A 25,156-nucleotide genomic window follows, 5' to 3' on the forward strand; every position below is an offset into this window, starting at 1 on the left:
TGGGAGGGAGAGATGACCAAGAAGTAAATGCTCTAAAGCAGGTAATTTCAAATAACCCTCACAATGAAGAAAAGTTAAAAAAGTTTTACCAGATCACTGATAAACCACAACACTGATAACACCACCCGGGAAGAGGGAAGAAGCTGGTGGATGGGGAAACACAGAGATGAGAAATGGAAGTGGATTAGGAGGAAAGGTGAAGATCAATGTCGGGGGTGGATAAAGGGAACAGAACAAGATTTGAACAATCCTGGTTGTCTGTCAGGCAAGTATTATTGAGGAAGGTGATTGTGGAATGAAAAATTATTAAGCACAGCTAACAACAGTACAGGAGATCTGACAGATCTATACTGGCTAACAAAGGGAGCATACAGTAGAGTCAGAAGTGAAAACAAACAAAAATCCAAACAAAACCAAAAACCACAGGGCTTGAGGGGTGTGAGCCTTAGAGCTACTATAGCCACTGAAGAGTGCAGTGCTGAGATTTCAGATATAATCAATCACTGGTACTGACATCAAAGGACATGAGTGGGAGTTCTGAGGTATAGGAAACATAGTTAAGTACATGACTGTTGTTTTTTAACTATGACATTTATTTACTTAAAACATCTAATGATCTTCATCAGACCAGTGTCAACAACTGTCAAAAACACTCACCCAGAATTTGGCCAGTGAGTTGCTTCTCCATAGCTGTAGTTGACAAGATCACACTTATGATTTATAACTTCTATCATCTATTAAAAAAATTAAGAGTCTAGTTTAGGCAGAAGTTTCTAGAAACAGATTAGTAAAGTTTTTGACAGTCCAGGAGCTTGAACTCTAAACATGGGTGCTATCCCTGAGCTTCTTTTGTTCAAATCTAGCACTCTACCACTTGAGCCATAGATCCAGTTCCGGCTTTTTCTGAGTAGTTTATTGGAGATAAGAGTTTCATAGACTTTCCTGCCTGGGCTGGCTTCCAAGTGTGATCCTCAGATCTCAGCCTCCTTAGAAGCTAGGATTATCAGCGTGAGCTCCCAGGGCCTGACCATTAAAGTTTTTTAACCACGCATATTCTTATTTAAAAATGACTTCTAGGCATATCATGATAAACAGAAGAGGTAGAAGGAGATACAGTAGCATAAGTAGTAAAAATAAAAACAAAAAAAAGCTATTATTTATAGGATGAAGTGGGATTAGGAGAGGAAAGAGACAGAGGCTTTAAAACCATTAAGGTCACATGATAAAATAAAGTACAGACTATCTGTGAAGTTTTAAATATCTTTTAGCTGATAGGAGTCAGCTGGCTAAGACAGCTTTTCAAAAAGTATCTCAAAATTGCTTATTAGTGTGGTTTTACTAGCAATGATAGATAAAACCAACATTTTTTACAAATAATTTTTCTGATAATTTTAAAGAAAAATAATCTTAAGATGATAAACATTTTATTATAAGCCAAGTTCTCATATACCAAATATAGTTCAATAAACGTCTACAAACATCAATGACTAATCTGTATCTATATCAATCAATAATTCACAAATACTCACAGCTCTGATGAGGCCCGTGCCTGTTTCCATAGTACTAAGCCGTGTATCACCGATCTTGATGGAAAGAATTTGAGCACCAGGAGCTACTCCATTCCGTTCAGGCTCTTCTGGAAAATGTCCAGCTGCTATACTGGCTACATGTGTACCATGAGCTCCTAGAGGCAGGAAGTATACATGGGGGAGAAAGAGGGACATCCTCACACATATGAAAATTTTAACCATTAATAAAACCTGCACATTAATCCTGGTTTAAATAGCCAAGTAAAAATATATCCTGATCTAATTAATCCTAAGTAATAATAATAATAATTCACAAAGAGAAAACTTTCACATTTACTTTCTGCTACCCGGAATTCTATTCTGTTCATGGAGAGCAAAATACAAGTCCCAGGGGTGACAGTGATTAAAATTCACTGTACTAATACACTCACTTCTGGAACTGAAATCCCTTTGCACAACTATTTAATAAAATGTATTTCACAAAAGAGGCCATTTCCACACATCAGACAAACCTATGAAATGATGCTTAATTTCCTTAGTGATCTGGGGAATTGCAAATGAAAGCCGTAAGGAGATACCTCTACATATTTTCAGGATAGCTAAAATTTTAAAGACTGACAATACCAAGTGTGGATAGGATCGTATATCACATGCTGCTTGTGAGAGTAAACGCTCAACCTAGGCACAACTCATTGACTCAGGGATCCTAACATAAGCTACATTGCAGAGAAATGTGTGCACATGAATACAACATATCCATCAAAATGTCCTGAAGCATTATTTGTAGAATTCAAAATCTAAACCTGATCCATTAACAGTAAATGAATATATGGTATATCAATTCACAAAATTGATCACTAGCGCTATAAATATGAATTGTTTCTATGTATTATGAAAATGAAACAAAAATAAGATTGAACTGAACTCCGATTCAAAAAATTTCAGTCATTTCATTTATATATAGAAATACTAATGAATGCATAGATTTCTATAAATGAAAGGCTAAATCATGTGAAATTGCCTGCTATTTTATCATTTCTGATGTAGACAAACAGCATATGGTAAAAAGTAACATAGTAATAGAAAATCAGGACAGTTAATCAGCTGACTTGCTGAGGATTACTGAGAACAAGAGCATGAAGCAGACTTTGTAATGTTCTAATTCTTGATCTAGGTGGTGCTACCAACAATTATTCATTTTAGCATAATTCATTAAGTACCCAACTTGTGATTTATAGAATATGCTGCATATATAGCCTATATGAATAAAGTAAAACAAAAACAAAACGTAGACGTTTTTCCCTCAAGTGAAAAAGTTTCTTAAGGCATGAATATAGAAATATCTCACTATTATCAAAAACAAACACATATGGAACCAACCCAGATGCCCCTCAGTAGATGAATGTATCAAGAAAATGTGGTATATATACACAATGGAATTCTATGCCTACATCAGAAAGAATGACATTGCCCCATTTGTTAGGAAATGCAAAGACTTGGAAAAAATTACATTAAGTGAAGTAAGCCAAGCCCAAAGAAACATAGGTCCCATGGTTTCCCTTATTTGCAATAACTAGTATATATCTAAGATAAGCAGAAAAGGTCAGATAAGATGATGTTAAGCGAAATGAACCCCAAGATAAGGACACAAGTGGTTTTTTCTTTCTTGCTATTGTTTCTAACGTATTTATAAGGTACCATGTGATTTTTGTTGTTGCTTTGTATGTCCCTCCCCCATGGTATAACTCGTTTTCACAGTATTTGATGTTGGTATAATTTGGGGAGTGGAAAGGAAAAAACAAGTTGCTTAAATAGGGACACAGGTTGACCCATTGCAACAATGAGATGTACAAGATTCTATGTCGAAAAATGAACTTTACAATTTAGGCGGAAAGGGGAGGGGGGGAGATGTAGTTGTGGAGATGGGAGGGAAGGGATAGTAGGGAAAAAAGACAAAGGAGGAGGCCACAATCCTTGGTAAGAAATGTACTCATTACCTTGCTCATGTGATTGTAACTCCTCTGTACAGTATTTTCACAATAAAAAACTTATTTAAAAAACACATAAACAAGCAATACAAGTACAATGATAAATGACAATGGGCCTATTATGTGGGAAGAGCGGAGAAGCAGAGCTCCAGGACCCTTCAAAGTAGGTCTCCACAAACTGAGACTCTCCTGCTCTGGACAGCAAAGGTTGACATGCAAGAAAATACATACCCAATATTTCTAATTCTCATTTACGTTTTCCAGTTAAAAATAGCAAAGCAAAATTTTAGTATTAAGTTTCCCCTCAAAAAATCTTGTCACCACCACCCACCAGTCATAGTGGCCATCCGAAGGGAAGACCAAGGACCCTGGGAGCAGGCAAGATGAAGGCCATCAGCAGCTTCCACCCTCTGTGGGAACAGAGGAGGCAAACCACCAACCTATTTTAAAAAGATCAATGTACTGAATCAGAATTCTCACCTATTGGCCCAGATAAACTATCAAAGTTCATACAAATTGTTAAAACAATCTAAATATCTATAAGCAGGTGAAAAAATAATATACCCATGTGATAAATGCTACTCAGCAATAAGGAGCAAACTGTGTGTGTGTGTGTGTGTGTGTGTGTGTGTGTGTGTGTGTGTGTGTGTGTGTGTGTGTGTGTGTGTGTGTGTGTGTGTGTGTGTGTGTGTGTGTGTGTGTGTGTGTGTGTGTGTGTGTGTGTGTGTGTGTGTGTGTGTGTGTGTGTGTGTGTGTGTGTGTGTGTGTGTGTAGAGTGAGAAAAAAAAGTCTAAGAAATACGAAGTAATTCAGAGTAACAGAAAGCAGTACAATGGTTGCTTGGAATGCAGGTGGAAGAGGTTGAAGAAGCCAGGCACCAGTGGCTCATGCCTGTAGTCTTTTAGTTGGGAATCTCCAGATTAAATTCTGTAAAAGGCTGTTTTGCACTATAGGATTTTATTATTCTACTCCATTACCATCTCTCATTAGTAAATACAAAAGAGAATACCTCCACTAGTCACAATGGAGAGCAGATTTCCCTCATCATAAATATTAACAGAATAATTCAACATCTCAGCTGTGCCAAAAGAGCCATATTCTTGGGCCACATTGTAGTTTCTCAAAACTGTGGATTTACTCAAATCTCCATCTTCATTGGAATCAATGCAGGCTCTGTTAAGTGAGAAAAACAGTTATTCAATTTTTTACCAATTTTCTTATCCTGAATGACACATAAGTCTCAGTTACCTATTCATCCTTTCACTCAAACACAATAACTAGATTCCTTTATTTCTGAGTCAGCAGTTAAGGCCTAGACAAGAGAGTTTCTAGGAATCACTGCTTAAAACATGCACAGATTGCTCAACAACACTGCCCATCGGTAACCTTCAGTAGAAAAATGATCTGGCCACCAAAGAACTTAGATCCAAAACTTAGGCTGGAATGTTGTATACTATAGGATGGTTTAGACAAAACCTAGACTCACTTTCTCCTATGTGAATCCAGAAGCTTATACACGTGTCCTCAACCTAGATGAACTCTTATCAGACTTCAGTCTCACAGTCCAAACAAACGAGCAATTATCAAAGTGTTAGGCATATGCATTTTCTATGTAACTTTATGGCTGTCCTTCTGCCTAATCTTTCTCTGCCATGTTTTCAATTTTAAAGACATATTTCAAAATTTGGTAGTCTAAGTAAATAATTCCAATATTAAAAAGTCACAAATGGGGTGCACAGCATTTAAAGATAAGTGTTACATTACAACACACTTTTTCATTTCTGTTTTTTGGTGCAGGTCCTAAAGCTTGCCCTCAGGGCCCAGATAATGTCCCTGAACTTTTTTACTCAAGCAAAGTACTCTAGCACTTGAATCATACCTCCAATTCCCTTTTTGGGTGGTTAACTGGAGATACGAGTCTCTCAGGCATGAGCCACCAGCATCTAGCTTTGGAACACATTTTTTAAAACAAAAATTGTGTTTTTCCAAGTTGAACCTCTTTAAGGTCCCACATTATCAAACTTCTACTTACTCCCCTGTGTCTTTCCTCACAAAATACCCCATGAAGGGCTGGGAAGGTGGCTTAGGGGTACGAGTGCTTGCCTTGCATGCATGAAGCCCTGAGTTCTATTCCTTAGTACCATATAAGTAAAACAAAACAAAACAAAAAGCCAGAAGTGGTGCTGTGGCTCAAGTGGTAAAGTGTAAGCCTTGAGCAAAAGAAGGGTCAGGGACAGTGCCTAGGCCCTGAGTTCAAGCCCCAACACTGGCAAAAATAAAATAAAATTCTTTTTTTTTTTTTTGTTGGTCGTGGGGCTTGAATTCTGGGCTTGGGTGCTGTACCTCAGCTCTTCAGCTCAAGGCGAGACCTCTACCACTTGAGCCACAGTGCCACTTCCGGTTTTCTAGTGGTTTTATTGGAGATAAGAGTGTCATGGACTTTCCTGCCCGGGCTGGCTTTGAACTGTGATCCTCAGATCTCAGCCTCCTGAGTAGCTAGGATCACAGGCGTGAGCCACCGACACCCAGCTAAAATTTTTTTTAAATAAGTTTTTTATTGTAAAAATACTATACAGTTACATGAGCAAGGTAATGAGTACATTTCCTATCAAGCATTGTTGCCTCCTTCTTTGTTTTTCCCCTATCATCCTTTCCCTCACACCTCCACAACTACATTCCCCACCCCTACCCCCCAAATAAAATTCTATGGCCATACTTAAATCCTTACACTTTGTCCAATGGCTTCCGATCTTTCCACCTTTAAAGTCGTTTCTCATCCTCTTTGCTTAGCTAAGAGTTTAATGTCTCAACTAAAATGGTGCTACTTCCCAGACTGGTTCCATGCTTTGCAGAATCCGGGACATGGAATAGCTTCTATCAAGTTTATCTGGTACAAAGAATCTACTTAATATTACTCACTAAATGGTGAAAGAACTAATGAATCAACATTAATAAAAATAGTGATGCATTTTTCATACACCAGATTCTTACAATCAGTATCGAATCAACAATATAAGCATCCCATCAAAGTTTAAGTAGTCAATGATTTCATGAACTCCACAGAGGGCAACATGAAAAGTCTTCAAAAATTATAACTTTCAGAAAGTTTGGTTGGTTTAATTTAAAAAGTAGCTGTTAAGGGGCTGGGAAGGTGGCTCAGTGGTAGAGTGCTTGCCTTGCATGCATGAGGCGCTGTGGTTCAAGTGGTAGAGCACTAGCCTTGATGTGAAGAGCTGAGGGACAGCGCCCAGGCCCAGAGTTCAAGCCCCACAACCAACAAAAGAAAAAAAGAAAGGAAGTTGACATTTCAAAAGTAGAAAAAAGAACACAGATAATACCTAAATCTTCCTTAGGAACTTTGGGGTCCTCAAGATTCATTTTACAAATTTTGGACCTTAAGCCATGTGCCAGTAGCCCACACCTATAATCTTAGCTACTAGAAAGGCTGAGATCTGAGGACTATGGTTAAAGCCACTCCTCAGTGGGAATGTCCATGAGACTCTTATCTCCAACTGACCACCAAAAAGCCAAAAGCAGAGCTGTGGCTCAAGTAGTAGAGTGCTAGCCTTGAACACAGAACCTCAGAGACAGCGCCCAGGCCCATGCCCTAGGAGCAGCAGAGAACTACAGCATTGATTATGTCATGCAAACAAGAACCACCTGAAAGAATAATTTTGCTGCATAAATTATACTACAATGTTCACAGATTATACTGCAATTTTCTAAAAAGTTCCCCAGGGCTTCCAATTTTTTTTCATTTAATCTTTGATTGAATTTCATTTCTAACACCAAAATTCTAAAGGTAATAGATATCAACAAACAAAAGAATCACTTCATCCAGAAAGTCTTCTGTAAACATAATGGCACCCTGCTCTTTCTTCTAAGCTAAGAGCTAAGGAGAAAACTAATTTGCAGTGATTTCAGAATCATAGCAAATACTCTCCAATTCCTATTAATATTTGCATATCTAAGTCCTTCTGTAGTATATTCAGTTTTGCATTTAGCATCGTCCTTACATTTTGCCTTATCTCGTTCTCCCACACCAAACTCATTCCAGTCTGCTTAATGAAGTAACAATCAGTTCAATAGTACACCAAGGGTACATATACTAAGACATTCTGAATTATACATGTAAATGACTTTATTTTATAAACACTGTGATGAACACTTTCTTTATAAAACTTAGGGGGAAAATTTCAACACCTGTGTATGCCTGCACACAAGCAAACCAAAATAGCCTATCTGAACACACACACACACACACACACACACACACACACACACACACACACACACACACACACACACACACACACACACACACACACACACACACACACACACACACACACACACACACACACACACACTGTTTGGATTCAAACACATATCTTATTAACCCTTCAATGTAAAATAGAACTTCTCATTAAATAGTAGCGAACAAGGCATAAGCCAGAAGAAAGCTCTTCCTTTAGAAGGCTGAGTGGTAAAAGTGAGCAGTCTCAACAGTTATCAAGCAATGATGTCATAATCCACATGGCCTTTGTGTAGGGATTCATATTGCAAATGCTTCTTAGTTACAGGGTTCAAAGAAGAGTCCTGGCATCTTATTGTGGGGTTCTCTAAAACATAAACAGGACTCATCTGTATTCAGAGCACATTTGCTTTCATGTAGATAGTAATGCAAGAAGAAAACTCCAACTACAAGAAACACATCTGCTCTTTACAAGCACTGAAAAAGAAACCAAATAATGTAACTCAGGGTTAAGTCACATTATTACTGGAGATGGTAGCAGAAATAACTGCAGAATAGCTTACATTTACTGATTCCTTACTGTATCTGGGAAGACTAATTTTCATAAGACATTTATACATACTACAATCACATAAATAGACAAGGAAAGGGGTTTAGAAAGGTTTAAGTGTTGTATTCAAAGTTGGAAGATTCCAACTCAGCCTTCAATCACTATGTTACAGTGCCTCTTTTGACTCATTACCCTGTCTCTATTTAAAACATCATCACCCAATTTTCCTCCTTTGCCATTCGTTTGTAGTAAATGCAGTGACTTTCAAATTGTTCAGGTGCAATGAGGAACACTATTGTGAATACCTATCATCAACCACCTATTATAACTAAGGAAATAAGTTTCTCAAAATAGCATCTAAAATACATGAAATTTACCTCCAAGCTTCACCATCATGCCACACCAAGCAGTCATAAACAGGACCAGGATCACTATACTTTTTCTCAAAACAATTTAGCAATTCCACTTGACTCTGAAGCTCTTCCTTAATTAGTTTATTTGCCTAATTAGAAAATAGATTAAAAAAAAAAGAAAGTAGATCAGTATTAGTATATTTTGTGCTTTTAAGTCCTGCTAACAAATGACCAGACAGTGGTTGACCAACAGAAAAGTCACTTTACCCTGGTAAAAAGTTTTATAAGAATTCAATGAAGCAGTAGCAATTTGTAAATGAAATAGTTAAGAATTCTTTTAGTCTCTCATTCATTCATTCCCTCCCCTTGCCTTCAATTTGTTATAAAATATGTTATCATCTTTATATCCAATTTACTTTTCAAGAACTCAAATAATCAAGTACATAAAATATCCGAATTTCTTTAAAAGTGTTATGTATAGGGCTGGGAAGGTAGCTCAGTGGTAGAGTGCTTGCCTTGCATGCATGAGGCCCTGGGTTCGATTCCTTAGCACCACATAAAGAAAAAGCTGGAAGTGGTGCTGTGGCTCAAGTGGTAGAGTGCTAACCTTGAGCTGAAGAGCAGAGGGACTGCGCCCAGGCCCAGAGTTCAGGCCCCACAACCAAAAAAAAAAAAAGAAAGGATTTAATGGGGCAAGGACTTAATGGGATTTTATTTTAGCTTTGTGATCATGAGACTAAACAAATGCTTCAAAACAGAGTATTAACACATTAAATAACACGCACCCCCTCCCCCAAACTCTTCTCTAACAAGAGCATGAAACATCATGGACATGGCATGCTTAAATAGAACATAAAGGGGCAATACAAAACCTTGTCAAAAATAACCAATTACAGTTTGAGTACAAAAACTTGTACTCATTACATAACTAGTAAGCTCTGGTAGAAGTTGAAAATTGTGTTGTGTGGACTAGGATCAGGTCCAGCTCATTTTAATCTAGCCTGAAGTTTAACTGGAGTACAACCATACCGAGCCAGTTACAAATTGCCTGTATTTTCATAATACAATGATAATGTTGCATAATCATGATGTTATGTTTACAGAAATGTTTAGCCACCTCTGAGAAACGTTTAGACTGTTCAAAAACCAATTTTCATTGTACAAATAATGTGGTATATATACTACCCTAGAGCTGAGAAATATGAATTCAAACCCAGTTTTGCCATTTATCAGCCACTCAATCCTGAGCACGTTTCTCATCCTCATGGCTGAGACTGGCAGGATAGTAGTTACCAAACTTTATTGTACATAATCATTTGAAAACTATACAGATGTTGAATCTATACAGATCATGCAAATATAAGTTAAATTTGTACACAGAAATATGGGAATAGGTCACTGCTTCTTTCCTAACATTGGCTGCACTTTTAATTAATGTTCCTTGGGAGCTTTAAAAACACCTGTCTCTCCCATATGGCTTGAATCTAATTTCTTTCTAGGACATGAACACTGGTATTTTGTATGATTCTCCAGCAGTGGGTCTACAACTGCTAATGAGAGTCCATTTTTGATTAGGAAAATGATAAATGTGGTATATTAAATGAACAATTCACAACCTTAAGTTGTGGTAAACATTCCTGGTCGTGGCAGTATGAAGGCTTTCTTTCACTGCTGCTTCATTACACTTGGTCATTCCAAATTGCTGAAATTAGCACATATGAGTTTTGTAATAGAGAAATTACTTTCATTTATAAATTGATTAAAAGTTAGTGGTTTTTTTTCATATAGTTCTGTTAGGAATACAAATTAGTATGATCACTTTATCATCCTCCAAAAGACATACTGAAGAATATTTAAAGCAACATTAGTATAAACAGACAAAAAACGAAAACTAAGTAAGTAGCTGTTGGCCAAACAGCTGAAGTGGTTAAGTTGTGGTACATCTACTAAATAGACTATCACAGAGGAAAGAATCAACTATAATGCCCCAGAGGTGAACAGATGCCCTAACATTATAAGTGCCAAACAGGACATCCTGTGCAGTTCACTTTAGAAAACCCAAGGTAGGAAAAATCACTCCACAGGGTAGAGGAGGCAGAATGGTGGCTGCCTTTGGGGAGGAGGAAGGAGCAGGGGCTTGGATAAGGCCCAGTGCAGCTAAAATAATACAGTTCATAATAACTGGCTGAAACCACTGATAAATAGGAAAATATCAACATAAATAATAAAAGAAAAATCAGTAATATTAACCTAGTAAGAGATAAACAGAAAAAAGTAAACCTGTGAAAAAGTAGTTTATGCATTTGTTGAGAATTCTAAAAAATAGGCTCTGTGGCAGTCTAAAACACAAACAAAAAAACTTAGCACCAACTTGGGAAGTGCCGTTGTTGCTGACATCAAATTCTTCCTGTTTTCTACAGGCTTCTGCAAGGGCCACCCTGTGAACCGGATCCCATATTTTTTCTTTCCGTTCTTTCTGCAAAAACAAAAGACTGACCTTACAATGGAACTGGAAAATCTGTAGGTAATCCTAGCTAGTAGTCTACACGGAGGCCTGTTGGCCAGCAGGTATGATGCCGTACAGCTATTTTAGAGCAAGTACCAAGACATGTCATGTTTAATGTAAATCCTTCTCTTCTATAATATTCAGAACCACCGCAAAAAACTGAATTCTCAGTCATTTAAAGGAAGAAAATACTGACCTCTCAACTCTGGCACTGCAAAATGCCTAAAGCAATGAAAGTCAAGGCTGGGTGCAGAGGATGACAACTACTGGATGGGCATGCAGGGACCCTCAGTCTTCATTACTCCTGACCTTTATTATCTTTAACACTCAGTAACTTCCAACGCAAGTGAAAAGAATCCTTTTTAAAATACTAATCAACTTGACTAAGCTAAAAGAAGGGTCCACTTAACCACTTTATATGTTTCAACAGAATTCATTAAATTTTATGTACTAAATAGCAAAGCCACAACATGTTTGTTTCAGGCTGAAAATTTTAAATAAAATAGTACTAAATATTATGTGCATTAGAATAATGAATTCTGTGTTACAGACCCCAGAGGAAGCATATACCACTGTGATGTGTAGGTATCATTCCTTGTTTTATAGCTGCAGTGCTAGACTTGGATCACTACTATCACCACAGCATTTTACATGTGGCACTGTCCAATATAGTACCCACTAGCCATAGTTACTATGTAAACTTACACTTTAAAATATTACATACAACTAACATGTTATACATGGATTTCAAGTCCTCATTGCCTACCAAGGCTGGTGCCTCCCTCCCCCAATGGACAGAAGAGACACTGAATGAACACTTTAAGCACTTGTGTGCTACAAGGAAGTTCTATTTTAAAGCAAGAGCCTCGCCACTCTTATTTAAGCTCTTCCTTCTCTAACGACAGCCTTGTGCTTCTTAGACCTCACGTCAGCAGCTGTGCTCTGATTATAACCCTACACTTAATACTCAATGGTGACTATAACTGTATAAGACAGATAGCCAGACAGCAAGAAATATGAAGCAAACTTTCTTAGAGACTTCAGGAACAGAAATAAATTTGGTAGTTCTAGTGAACCATGTTTAACCCTTTTCAAATAGAAAAGTCTTTCAAAAATCAAATGAAAAATCATTCCACTTCCCAGAAAGCACAAACAGAAAAGTTTGAGTAGATTTTCACTGTATTTAAATTCTTTAACCATGAGTCCAGGATTAAGAACTACTAATTTAAGTGGGTCACATTCCATTAACAGAATTTTTCTTTATGCAATAATTTTTTGAAAGTCACCCACTCTCCAAAATAAGGGGCTAGGATGTAGCTTTAGTGGTAAAGTGCTTACCTAGCAAGTACAACATAGTCTGGGTTTGATCACCAGTACCAAAAAAGAAACACCAAAAAAGAACCAAATTAATGAGATATTGTGAAACATCTTTTTATTTCTTTCAATAGGAATAAGGCCTCAGGAAGATTTACAAACCATGGCCACTGGGCTGTACATACCTGTATCCTTTCCTTGAGAGCCTTTGGGTAGAAGTCATAGCCATTTTTTATGCCAATATGATATTTGCCTGAAGGATTTGTCCAGCTTGTAGGTATCTACAGAGAAAAGGGAAATCATTCACTCACTCAATGTTTTCTAATACCAATGGTACACCCTGGGGTAGAAAGTAGTTTATATTTGTGCTTCATGACTAACACTGAATAAGCTGATCCTCTATAAGAGAAATATGTTTAATATTCCAAGTTTTTACTTAACATCATTATGGCTTCATTTTACACATCCATAAACAAAAGACTGCTCAGCCAAAAACCCTTTCATTTACACAGTGCTTCAGTTTAAAAGTGTTTTTCAAAAAACACTACTTCGTTAAACCACTAAGATTATTAGTATTTTTAAAATAATGCTGATACCTCATTTTACTTTTCACACTTGAGGAAGTGAGGAAATAATTTACAGAATATTCTCCACATCTGTAAGTCCACCCTTTACTCTCTACCACACCACAAAGATAATGCAGGGATGCTGAAAATAAATAAACAGCTATCTTAAACATGATTATAGTAGCCACAATATAATCAAATGAATTAGTACGACATGTATGTCTCTAACTACTATTTTTCTTCTAACTTCAATTTTTCTTCAATGCACCTCATATCATCATGTGTTACTGTACCAAGCAGTAAAAATCCTTGTAGGTTCCCCCTCCTCCAATTGACTTCAGACTCTATAGCCTGGCACATGCCAGTGCTCTTGAACACCATCTCCTCCAGCTGTCATTGCACCTACATGCGGTGCTAAATCTAGCCATGGGATTCAAGGTGACTGGGCTGGCCCTTTACATTTGTTGTTGTTGTTTTCTTAAAATATGTGAAGCTAAATAGTGATCATTTTAAAGTAGTTTCAACTTAAGTGAACAGAGTTAAAAATAAAAATAAAAAAAAGCACAGCGCTGTTCCTTTCCAAAATGTGTCTACAATTAGAATGGGATGGGGAACCACAAAGGACAAAGACATGAGAAGGTCACACTTTGAAGATTGCAAAATGGAAAAAAAAAAAAAAAAAAAAAAGGAAATAAAACTGTTGGAGAAATACTTGGTTCTGGGACATTGGGGATTCTTATGGAAAAAGAAAATAGGGCTCTTGTTTCAAACCAAGCATAAAATCTATTTGTCAAATTCTAGAACAAATATGAAGAGAAAAAGATTTTTAGAAATATAGAATATCTTCATGACCAATGTGCCAAAAAAGTCATAAGTTAAAAATCCTATTGAAAAGACAGATAATTTTTCAAGTAATTATTTCTAGGGGGTTGATAAGGGGCTTGAACTCTGGGCCTGGGCACTGTTCCTGAGCACTTTTTTTTTTTGTCGGTCGTGGGGCTTGAACTCTGGGCTTGGGTGCTGTCCCTGGGCTCTTCAGCTCCAGGCAAGCACTCTACTGCTTGAGCCACAGCGTCACTTCCGGTTTTCTAGTGGTTTTATTGGAGATAAAGAGTCTCACAGACTTTCCTGCCCGGGCTGGCTTTGAACCGCGATCCTCAGATCTCAGCCTCCTGAGTAGTTAGGATTACAGGCGTGAGCCACCGGAGCCTGGCTCCTGAGCGCTTTTGCTCAGGCTTGTGCTCTATCACTTTGAGCCCAGCTCTACTTCTGGTTTTGGGTAGTTAATTGGGGATAGAGTCTCACAGACTTTCCTGCCTGGGCTGGCTTTGAACTGTGATCCTTAGATCTCAGTCTCCTGAGTACCTTGGATTCCAGGTATGAGCCACCAGTACCCAGCTTCAACTAAGTTTAGAACTTGCATTCATCAAGCTAAATTATGTGAAAAGTAAAAAATGTATTACGTGTAAATAAAAATGTAGACTGAGAGAACACATATACATGCGATATGTATAGCAATACCACAGCAAGAATGCACGCCTGAGGTTCAAGATTCAAGCCCACGATAATGGCACAAAAGAAAACAGGCAACATACATATATACATACATACAACTACACATAACTGAAGCTAAGAGCAAAGACAAAGAATATTACCATTATCCCAGAAACTTCTTGCCTTCTCTCAGATTACAAGCAATTTAAACTTTCATGGTAATAATTTCTTTCCTTTGCAGTCTTACTACTTACTTAAAATTTAGTTGTAACTAGTTTTGAACTTTATGTAATGACTTCATTTCTGTATAATTTTACAGTCTCATTTATCTTTCCTTTGTAGTGCCTGGAGGATTTGAAATTCTTTGATATTTATAACATTTGCCCACAACATGTAGCAAGAATGTGTTCACTTTCAGGGCTGTGATGGCATGGCTTGTTTGTATACAGAACATTCTACCCATTCTACTGTAATGTCTAGCTTGAGACTGTAACTAGCAATTCTTTTTTTTTTTTGGGTCTGGTCGTGGGGCCTGAACTCTGGGCCTGGGCACTGTCCCTCAGCTCTTCAGCTCAAGGCTAGCACTCTACCACTTGAGCCACAGCACCACTTCCGGCTTTTTTTTTCTTTTTGCTTATATGGTGCTGAGGAATCGAACCCAGGGACTCAGGTTTGCAAGGCAAGCGCTCTACCACTGAGCCACCTTCCCAGCCCATCACTAGCAATTCTTTAGAAAGCTTTCTTATACACATTTGTTATGCATGTACGTAAGTCACAGAGACACAACTTCATGCCAAGCTTCACCCTTGATATTTTCAGATTTTTAATTGTTTTAAACATGCTGAAGAAATACATCAAGTTGGAAAAACATGTATTTATTAATCTTATCAAAGGTTTTCACCTTTCTTAATGAGAATATATAGACATTATCCATGTAATTTTACCTTTGAGCATTAATGACATCAGTTCATATGGTGTATTCTAAACAGGCTACTAGAGCTATCTAAAAATAAATGACTAAGAATAATACCTGATACGGTTCTAAATCTGACTTACTAGGAATGCCGTTTCCGAAAGTAGTATAATTCATTCCAATCTAATTCTTTTTATTAGCTTAAAAAAGACTAAGAAATTATAATCAATTTTTTTCCATCCTCCACACTCACTTAGCTAATATCTCATAACTACTCTTGTGCTTGTTTTATAATTATTTTTGGTGGTAGTTGTTTATTTCTCTCCTTTTTTCTTTGTCGGTCGTGGGGCTTGAACTCTGGGCTTGGACGCTGTCCTTGTGCTCTTCAGCTCAAGTCGAGCACTCTACCACTTTACTTGATCCACAGCACCACTTCCTATAATTATTTTTTATGTTTAGTTTATTCAAGTCTTTCTAGCAAGGACACAGAATAAAGGCCAAATATTTAAATTTATAGTTATTATGGCATAAATATTCTTTCCAGTCAACTGAACTGATAAAACTTTAAAGGGATAGGAAATGATGAGGTCAAACTATAGGGGATCACTTTCTCCACTATTTAAAAGTGGAATTTGTCAACCTCATGAAAAAGTAACTCCAGCTCTAGGTGTTTTATCTAATAACAAAGCAAACAGCTTCTTCTACCATGGTCCTAATGATCCACATCTTGTAATATTATGAGATTCTTTCCCCTCAAACGTATACTGGAATTATTGACTTACTCTGAATGAACAGAATTTAGTGAAGTGATAGATATCACTTTCAGAATTACTTAATAAAGGACTGGGCTCTTACTTGCCCTAAGAGAAGATAGCTGCCATGCTTTATAAAGCACCATGGTAGAGAGGCCAAGAAATGCCTAAACCCTTCGAATAAGCTTGCTAACAGCTACACACACATACATACGCACACATGTGTGTGTTAAGCCTTGCTGTAGCCAATGATATGCAAGTTTCTCAGAGAACAACAACAGGAGGTTATCCAGCTTAGTCACACCTGGATTCCCAAATCACAGAAACTTCTTTTGGGGGTACAGTCGTGGGGCCTGAACTCTGGGCCTGGGTGCTGTCCCTCAGCTCTTCAGCTCAAAGCTAGCACTCTACCACTTGAGCCACAGTGCCACTTCCGGCATTATTTTTTTCTGCTTATGTGGTGCTGAAGAATCAAACCCAGGGCCTCAAGCATGCAAGGCAAGCACTCTACCACTGAGCAACCTTCCCAGCCCAACAGCACAGAAATAAAAAAAATAAAATAAGAAGCTAACACTAACCTTAAGCACTCTTCCTGAAAGACCAACAATTTCACCATCTTTTGGTTCCACTTCTGTAGCAGTATTCACGTCACCACTTCCTGTTGTATCAATGATATCAATGATTTTTGGTTTTCCATCAGTTGTAACCTAAAAATTGAAACAATATGAATTACAGTTTTTAACCTTTAAAGAAAGCAATGCAGCTGGGCGCCAGTGGCTCACGCCTGTAATCCTAGCTACTTAGGAGGCTGAGATCTGAGGATCATGGTTCAAAGCCAGCCCGTGCAGGAAAGCCCGTGAGACGCTTATCTTCAATAAACCACTCAGAAAACCGGAAGTGGCGCTGTGGCTCAAGTGGTAGAGTGCTCACCTTGAGCTGAAGAGCGCAGGGACAATGCCCAAGACCAGAGTTCAAGCCCCACAACTGACCAAAAAAAAAAAAAAAAAGAAAGAAAGAAAGCAATGCAAACCTATGTACATGTACACATGTATAAAATTTCCCACAAAAAATTTTTCTTTATGTGATTTGGTATTTCAACACCCTAAATTTAGATGCTGGGGACACAGCAGTGATCAGTACATGATTATCTCTGATCTCACAGATCATATAGTGAGGAAGCAATCAATAAACTAATAGGCTACAGATAGAATAATAATAATAAAAAAAAAGAGCATGAGGTTCATGTGCTTTTAATTGTAGCTTGGCTGGCCAGGGGGAGGTCTTACTGGTAAGAAAAATCTGAGAAGAGAATGAAATGCCACACTAGCACTTCAAATTTATCATCTACCAAGTTCAATGTAACATGGGCCCAAATCTGTTTTTCTCCAAGCTTTGCCTTCTCAGTAATCACCACACAACTCTGCTTAAGCCAGAAACTAAAAAAAATTATTTTCTTATTTTCTACTATTTCTACTATTCCCATTGTTACTATTATGACTTGTGCCACATACTGTCAGGAAGACCAATTAATTCTTTCTTTAAAATAGTTTAAATCTGGAAGTAGCGCTGTGGCTCAAGTGGTAGAGCACTAGCCTTGAGCTAAAGATCTAGGGACAGGGCCCAAGCTCAGACTTCAAGCCACGACCGACCAAAAAAAAAAATTTAAATCCATCATATCATCTCTGATTTTTCACTACCCATTACCCTAATTCTCTCACTTGTGTCTCTTGTCTTTGCCCTCATATATAGATCACTTCCTTAGCATCCTTTTCCACTGTTGGCCCCCACCAAGTACCATAGTAAAAACAAGCTCTCCATGGATTCATGGAGCGCTCAGAATATAGAAACTGTGCACCACTGACTGTTGCCACTCGTCACTCACGACTGCTAACCACTGTTGCCTTTCCCAACTCCTGCAATGTAACAACCATTTCCCTGACTCATCACTTTTTCACAAGGACTGTTGTGCCTGAAATTCTCTAGCCCTGCAGTGGTTCAAAGATTCAATGCAATCTTTTGGTTTTCTAGTGAAATGTCCTTCAGGAGCTACCTCTCCTCCTCTATGATTGCCATCTGTATCTTGAATTCGTTCGCACTTTGCACTTCGTGTCCTCCACAGAACTTAAGTCACTTTAATTATCGTTTCTCCTATCAGAGAATAAGCTCCATAGGGGCAACAACTCTTCTATTCACCAACCAATATCCAATTCCCAACAGCGCCTGTTTAGCACTCAAAAAGCCTTTAATTACTATTAAAACACTACTTATTAACATTTATATAGTTTTTGCAAGGTATAGTTTCTTGCCAGCCACAATGTTTTATCTGTACCACAAGCCTGTATAGGAAACAGCTGCACTATATATTCATGAGAAAATTCCAGACACTTTCTGGAATAGCTTTGCAAAAGCTATTTGGTGAATTTAAAATGTGTATTAAGCTAGATTCTGGTAGCTCACACTTGTAATCCTAGCTACTCAGGAGGCTGAGATCTGAGGATTGCAGTTCAAAGCCAGCCCAGGTGGGAAAGTTTATGAGACTTTTTTTTTCCTCCTGCTGGGTCGTGGGCCTTAACTCATGGCCTGGGCCTTGTCCCTGAGCTTTATTGCTCAAAGCTAGCAGCTGTACAACTTTGAGCCACAGTGCCACTTCTGATTTTCTGGTGGTTAATTGGGGATAAAAATCTCATGGACTTTTCTGTTCGGGTTGGCTTTGAATCAAGATCCTCAGATCTCAGCCTCTTGAGTAGCTAGCATCACAAGTGTGAGCCACCAGCACCTCGCTCCATGAGACAGACTCCAATAAACTACTTAGAAAAAAGCTGGAAGTGGTGTGGTAGCTCAAGTGGTAGAGCGCTAGCCTTGAGCAAAAAACTCAGGGACAGAGCTCAGGCCTGGAGTACAAGCCCCTAGCAACAACAACAACAAAACCCAAACAACACAACCACCACCAACACCACCAGCAACAAAACTAGAAATACAAATAAAAAATATAACAAAATAGAAACAAGAAGAAGTCAGTGCTACACATTAAAACTAGCATTATCAGTATTTTCAAAGATGCAATTTAAAAAATACACAATACTATTTCTTCATCTTTAAGAAGGGAACCATCTCTATGACTTAAAATCAATAACAAGAGATCACAAATAGGTCAGAGTCCTCTCATCAGAAACCTCATTATGAGCATATGAGCAAAGGAAAGAAGCCTAATGGGATTTAGTGGCTTATTTACCATCTACTAAGTCAGGTATATCTTGCTCCTTCTATGTTCCCATCTTCCCTACTCTCTCTCCCCACTGCTTCCTCCCTCCTCCTCTCTCCTTGCTTGCCTTGCATCATATACATACACATTTTCATTAAAAATTCTTGTACGTGCAGTTTTCTCACCCATTTTTTATTTTTATTTAATTTTTTTTTTATTTTTTAATTTTTTGTGGGGCTTGAACTCTGGGCTTGGGTGCTGTCCCTGAGCTCTTCAGCTCAAGGTGAGTGCTCTACTACTTTGAGCCACAGCACCACTTCCAGTTTTCTACTGGTTTATTGGAGATGAGTCTTATGGACTTTCCTGCCTGGGTTGGCTTTGAACTGTGATCCTCAGATCTCAGCCTCCTGAGTAGCTAAGACTACAGGCATAAGCCACAGGCGCCTGGTTTACCTTTGTTTTTTAATTTTAAAGTGAAAAACAACCATGTCACTTAAGAAAAGACAACAGTTTTTAAAGCTAGAATTAAAAAGAAAGAAAGAAAGAAAAAAAGCCATGAGAATTTTGCAATGGACCTGTAGAAGTGAAGCTGGAGGCTCATGCTTATGATCCTCGCTACTCATGAGGCTGAGATCGAGGATCATGGTTCAAAGCCAGCCCAGGCAGGAAAGTCTGTGAGACTGTTATATTAAATTAATCACCAGAAAACTGGAAGTGGCACTGTGGATCGAAGAGGTAGACTGCTAGGCTTGAGCAGAAAAAGCTCGGAGTCAGTGCCCAGGCCCCGAGTTTACATCCCACAACTAACAAAAAAAAGCAAAAAAAAAAAAAAAAAAAAAAAAAGGAAGAAGAAGAAATTGAACTACAAACATTGGAACTAAGTCCTCCCTCCGTCTCTGAGGAGGGAAAGGTGCCCAGTAGGTGAGTGACCAAAAGCCTGGACAGAGAAATTATAGACAGAGCTCAGATAATATGCTCTGTCCTGAATGGAAGACTGAAAAATGCTTACTAGCCAAATGAACGAAATTACCCAAAAGTTTTCCCCCAAATGTCAATGTCAAAAATCTCAGTTACTGGGGCTGGGAAGGTGGCTCAGTGGTAGAGCGCTTGCCTTGCATGCATGAGGTCCTGGGTTCGATTCCTCAGCATCACATAAGCAAAAAGAAAAAAGCCGGAAGTGGCACTGTGGCTCAAGTGGTAGAGCGCTAGCCTTGAGCTGAAGAGCTGAGGGATAGCGCCCAGGCCCAGAGTTCAGGCCGTACGCTGACCACCCCCCCCCCAAAAAAAACACAGTTACTTTATACCTCCAATATAACCATTATACTGAGGGAACTGATGAGGTTTGGGAACCACTCACTGAGGCATTTGTAGAAAGGAGTCGAACATGAGGGCAAAAGTAGAAAAACATTCCAAGCAAAATCAAGTGAATGTGTAAGTATTTACTTGAGATATTGAAAATGTGCTCTCGTGCAAGAACATTTTCTTATTCTGAGAATATATGCTAAATGGATAAGAGGATCTTCGCTTTCAGAAAGTTTACCATCATTTGAGAAGATAGACAAGTAGAGAAAATAACACAATTAATAATAAAGGTTAAGGACAGCATATAAGAAAGAATCCAAGAACATAAAACCTAGCTTTCAAAAATGGGAAAGAGCTAACTGAAAGAGAGCTAACAAAAATTAAAAGCAGGCTGGCGCCAGTGACTCATACCTATAATCCTAGCTCCTCAGAAGGCTGAGATCTGGATGCTCATGGTTTAAAGTCAGCACTGGCAAAAATGTCTGAGATCTACTCACTTCAATTAACCAGCAAAAAGCAGGATGGAAGGCTGGCTCAAGTAGTATTGTGATAACCATGAGTAAGAAGGCTGAGTGAGCTTGAGACTATGAGTCCAAGCCCCAGTACCAAACAAGCAATCAACATTAGTAACCAATTATATTATACAATTACTTCTTCTTTCCTCAAATACTTTTTCCCCATAAGAAAATCACAAGCCTGTATTATGCACATATATTACACATATACTTTTCCTTAGCAGAAAATTGATCATTATCAGATTATATATAAATTATGATATATGCTTTCAAAGAATTTTAACTTAACCAGGAAAATGGAACGTAAATAGAAATGCAAACTATTTTAAAGAGGATATGAACAAAAAAGAGGGAAAACCCCTAAATGTGTCTTAATAGGAAATAAGCCTTATTAATCTTGAAGTCACAGACCCTCACGAAATGGCTAGTACATACAAATAAATATCTACTGGGAGGCTAAATTCAAGCAGTGATTTCCTAAAAAGTGATGACGTCAAGACACAGTTGAGTCCTAAAAGCATTAGGCAGGAGTTTACTGGCAATGGGAGAAGGCTTGCAGGCAGATTAAACTCCACAAGCAGTGGCATGTGGGTAAGTGAAGAGTAAAGGGCAGCAGCTAGCAGGCTGCAGACAGATGAAATGGTGGGAACTTCTAGCCACATGAGACTCGAGTTGGATGCTAAGGGGTCTTATAATATAGCAAGACACAAGTTTTTATAAATATTTAATCAAAAGCAATTGGGATTTCAAAATGGTTTTGATCAAAATTGTAATACAAGGTTTCTTTGTAACATGAGTTTGTAATACAAGTGTGACAATGTGAAGCAAGGATCAAAGAGAAGTAAGATTAGTGGCATGGAGACCTGCTGACACCGTCTGGTCTAGTCCACGTTCCATCTTGTCTGTGAAATCCAACTGGTCAGGCCTCTCCCTTCAGCCCTTCTCTCATCTCTGTAACAGTCCCCACAACACAAAGCTTCACACTAAACAACTGAAACGTTAGGCCTCTGGAAGAATCTTCAAGTTTGTGCTGAAAACATTTAATCACTACTCATTTGTTACTCTTTTATTTAATCACTACTACTATTTAATAACTACTCATCTAGTGCTATCACCTACTTCTTGACATACCCAGAAGCCAACTATCACAAAAGAGAACTTGGCCAAGGAAGTCACCAAAGAAGGAGACAACCATACTTCTTCCAAGTTTGTACTGTGTCTCCAGGTCTTGATTTAAGACTTGCTTGACAAATGATCGATTCCACCTCTTCTTCCTGTCTTAGTCTTCCTTCCTTTTTTTATTTTTACCCACTTTATCTTAGGGAGGTATACACAAATTACTATTCATGTTTGAAAGCCATCTTAATGAATTTCTTTCAACTACCCCTATTTGGTCAATATCTCAATTACAGTTATTAAGGAGTTATTTCCATTTGATTTCAAATATATTTTACAGCTTGAACATTTATAGTATTACGGGTAATTAGCTAACACATTTTCCATTTATGTGTTAATCAAAGACAAGCATTCAATTCTTCCTTAGTAGTGTTTATTGTTTTTAAAATGATATTTAGTACTTTCCTTGAGCACTTAAGTGCTCTAAGTCACATGTAATTAATTTTTGTAACAACACTGAGGGGTGAAAATGATTACTTCACAGACAGTAAGAGAAATATTGGACAGGCAGAGTACTGAGCAAAATTGCTCCAAACTCCTGATTGCTGATCTTCATTATCCTGACAAAGGAACCAGTGAGCCTCTTACCCAGCTATTCGTCACCCACTTAGCCCTACAGAAAGTAAACACACAGTGCACAAAGGGAGGCATAACCACTCTACACTAAAGCCACAATGAGGTGATGCTGTCACTGTTCTAAGTCTCAGGAGTTTTTAATACAGTAATTATAGTTACCAGGAGGCAGCTCATTACAGCTCCTCTTCTAATTCAGATGCTGCCAAGCAAGACATCACAAGTATGCCATTCTTCCCTAAAGAAAATCCACACCAGGAAGCAAGATTCCTGGAAGGTTTGTATAGGTAGGTAGTGGCCAGATTGACTTCCTCATGTTTTTCTTTTTAAATTAATTTTTTTGTTATCTTTCAGCAGTTGTACAATGGGCGTTTTGATTCAGCATGTCTATACAACATAACTTGATCATTCTTCCATCAGTCTTCTCCATCTTTCTAATCATGTTCATACCCTCAAATTGCCTGGGTCCATTTTCACATTTGTACATTGAATATCATGACTGCATTCACCCCTTTGTATTACCTACTGTCCTCAAAACTGCCACCTCACTTATCAGAGAGGAGTGAAGAACCCAGAGGGGAGGAGAAAGAGAATGATTAAGTACCAGGGCTTAGCAGGGAAAGGGGGCCAAGGAAACAGAAGAAGTGACCAGATAAAGAAGTGACCTATGGCCAGCAGGGTAGACTTTGGGAGACGGATCCCGACCAAGTTTATTTTTTGCTTGCTGGTACATTTCAGTAAAACGTGAAGTTTACAAAAGTTTAAAGACAGAATGTTAATAACGACATTTAAGTTAAAAAAAAAAACTACTTCTCAGTTTGGCACCCTGGGACTAAAGATTTTTAAACTGCCTACGGCAAGACTGACATTTTAAACTGCATGGAAAAGTAGATTCTCTTGGTGTTTTGAGGTTTGGGACGAATACAAGAATATTTTTCATAAGGCCTGAACAGTTCGTCCGAAATGAAGGAAATTTGACTTCTTCTGTAAAAGACGAAGCTGCGAGCTTCAACGACCTCTAAGCAAATACACTCACCGACCGCTTAAAAATAGAATACACAAAACTATCGGAAGGGGGCACTTCCGGAAGAGGACCGAGTTAACTTCTACAAAGCCGGCCTCGGCGCTGAGAGATTAAAAAAAAAAAAAAAAAAGACTATTCTTTCCAAAAACCAAAATCCCCCGAACCACGGCAAGAACAACTCTGTCATGTCTTTGGCTCCCATCTATTTTCTTCTCCCCACTACTACTACCGCTGCTGCTGCTGCTACAGCTGCTGCTGCCGCCCCCCCCCCCCCCCACCACGATTAAAAACGAACATTTCCGTCTTTAAATCACCAAGCCAGGCTCAGGGTGCCGGAGACACTTGGGAGTGAACCCCCCCCCCCTCCCAAGAGGAGGTGGCGTGGTGGGAAGGACCCCGGGGAGATGCCCGGCCTTGACATCTCCCGGGGAAGACGGGGAGCCCTGCGGCCCGGCCTCCCCCACCACCATCCGCCGCAGGCACTGCGCTTTTGTCCGGGGCGGGGACCCCCCCCCACCCCCGCACCCCCTCCCGCCCGACTCTGCCCGCCCCGGCCCCGGCCCGGCCCTCAGGGCTGGCTGAGGCCTGGCGGGCCGGGGACGGCGGTCCCGCCTGGTCCCTCACAGCCCGCGCCGGGGCCCTCGGGGCGGCCTCACCTGCATGCCGGGGGCCCCGGGGTCGACCCCCGTGTCCAGCACGGCGATGAGCACTCCCCGCCCGTCATACTCCGGGTAACGGCAGAGGAACGAGGCGGCTCCGGTCTCTTTCTTCGGCAGGAGACCGTGGAAAGGGAAGGGCTCCTCGGTCGTGGCGGTGGCCATGGGCGCCGGCGGGAGGACGACGAGGAAGAGGCAAACCGCCAGGCCGCGCGCGACGAGCAGCGCGAGGACACCCAGGCGACCGAGGCCGGCGGAGCGGGCGAGGGGCGGGGCCTGTCGGCCGACAGCCAATCAAGGCCCGCCAGGCCGAGGCGACCAATTACGCCTCGCTACGTAACCTAACGGCGCCGCTCTGGGTAGCCGAGTGCCTGAGTTGTCCTGGCTGCAGAGAAGGGGGCGGAGCCTCGGTGCGTTGTTGATGTTGTTGTTGTTGTCGTTGGGCCTGGTTCTCGAACCTGGGGACTTGAGAGAGAGAGAGAGAGAGA

At 39.4% G+C, this 25,156-nt stretch overlaps 1 protein-coding gene across 3 annotated transcripts in view; it reads right to left on the bottom strand.

Moving 5' to 3' along the window:
• Tpp2 (tripeptidyl peptidase 2) overlaps positions 1-24,927 on the bottom strand; it is a 61,894-nt gene extending 36,967 nt beyond the window's left edge. For 2 of the 3 annotated variants that reach the window (XM_070002652.1, XM_070002651.1), the window contains exons 1-8: positions 24,669-24,927; positions 16,799-16,927; positions 12,681-12,776; positions 11,047-11,151; positions 8,700-8,824; positions 4,527-4,690; positions 1,530-1,684; positions 658-734 (exon numbers count right to left, since the gene is read on the bottom strand). In XM_070002652.1, the coding sequence (XP_069858753.1) occupies positions 658-734; positions 1,530-1,684; positions 4,527-4,690; positions 8,700-8,824; positions 11,047-11,151; positions 12,681-12,776; positions 16,799-16,927; positions 24,669-24,833 (1,016 nt within the window). In that variant the 5' untranslated portion in view covers positions 24,834-24,927. The remainder of the gene's footprint in view (positions 1-657; positions 735-1,529; positions 1,685-4,526; positions 4,691-8,699; positions 8,825-11,046; positions 11,152-12,680; positions 12,777-16,798; positions 16,928-24,668) is intronic. The other variant, XM_070002653.1, reaches the window with a different exon arrangement.
• Between the last annotated feature and the right edge of the window lie 229 nt (positions 24,928-25,156).

The sequence above is a fragment of the Dipodomys merriami genome, unplaced genomic scaffold (assembly GCF_024711535.1).
Source record: "Dipodomys merriami isolate MVZ:Mamm:240054 unplaced genomic scaffold, mDipMer1.0.p SCAF_6, whole genome shotgun sequence".
NCBI classification, from domain to species: domain Eukaryota; kingdom Metazoa; phylum Chordata; class Mammalia; order Rodentia; family Heteromyidae; genus Dipodomys; species Dipodomys merriami.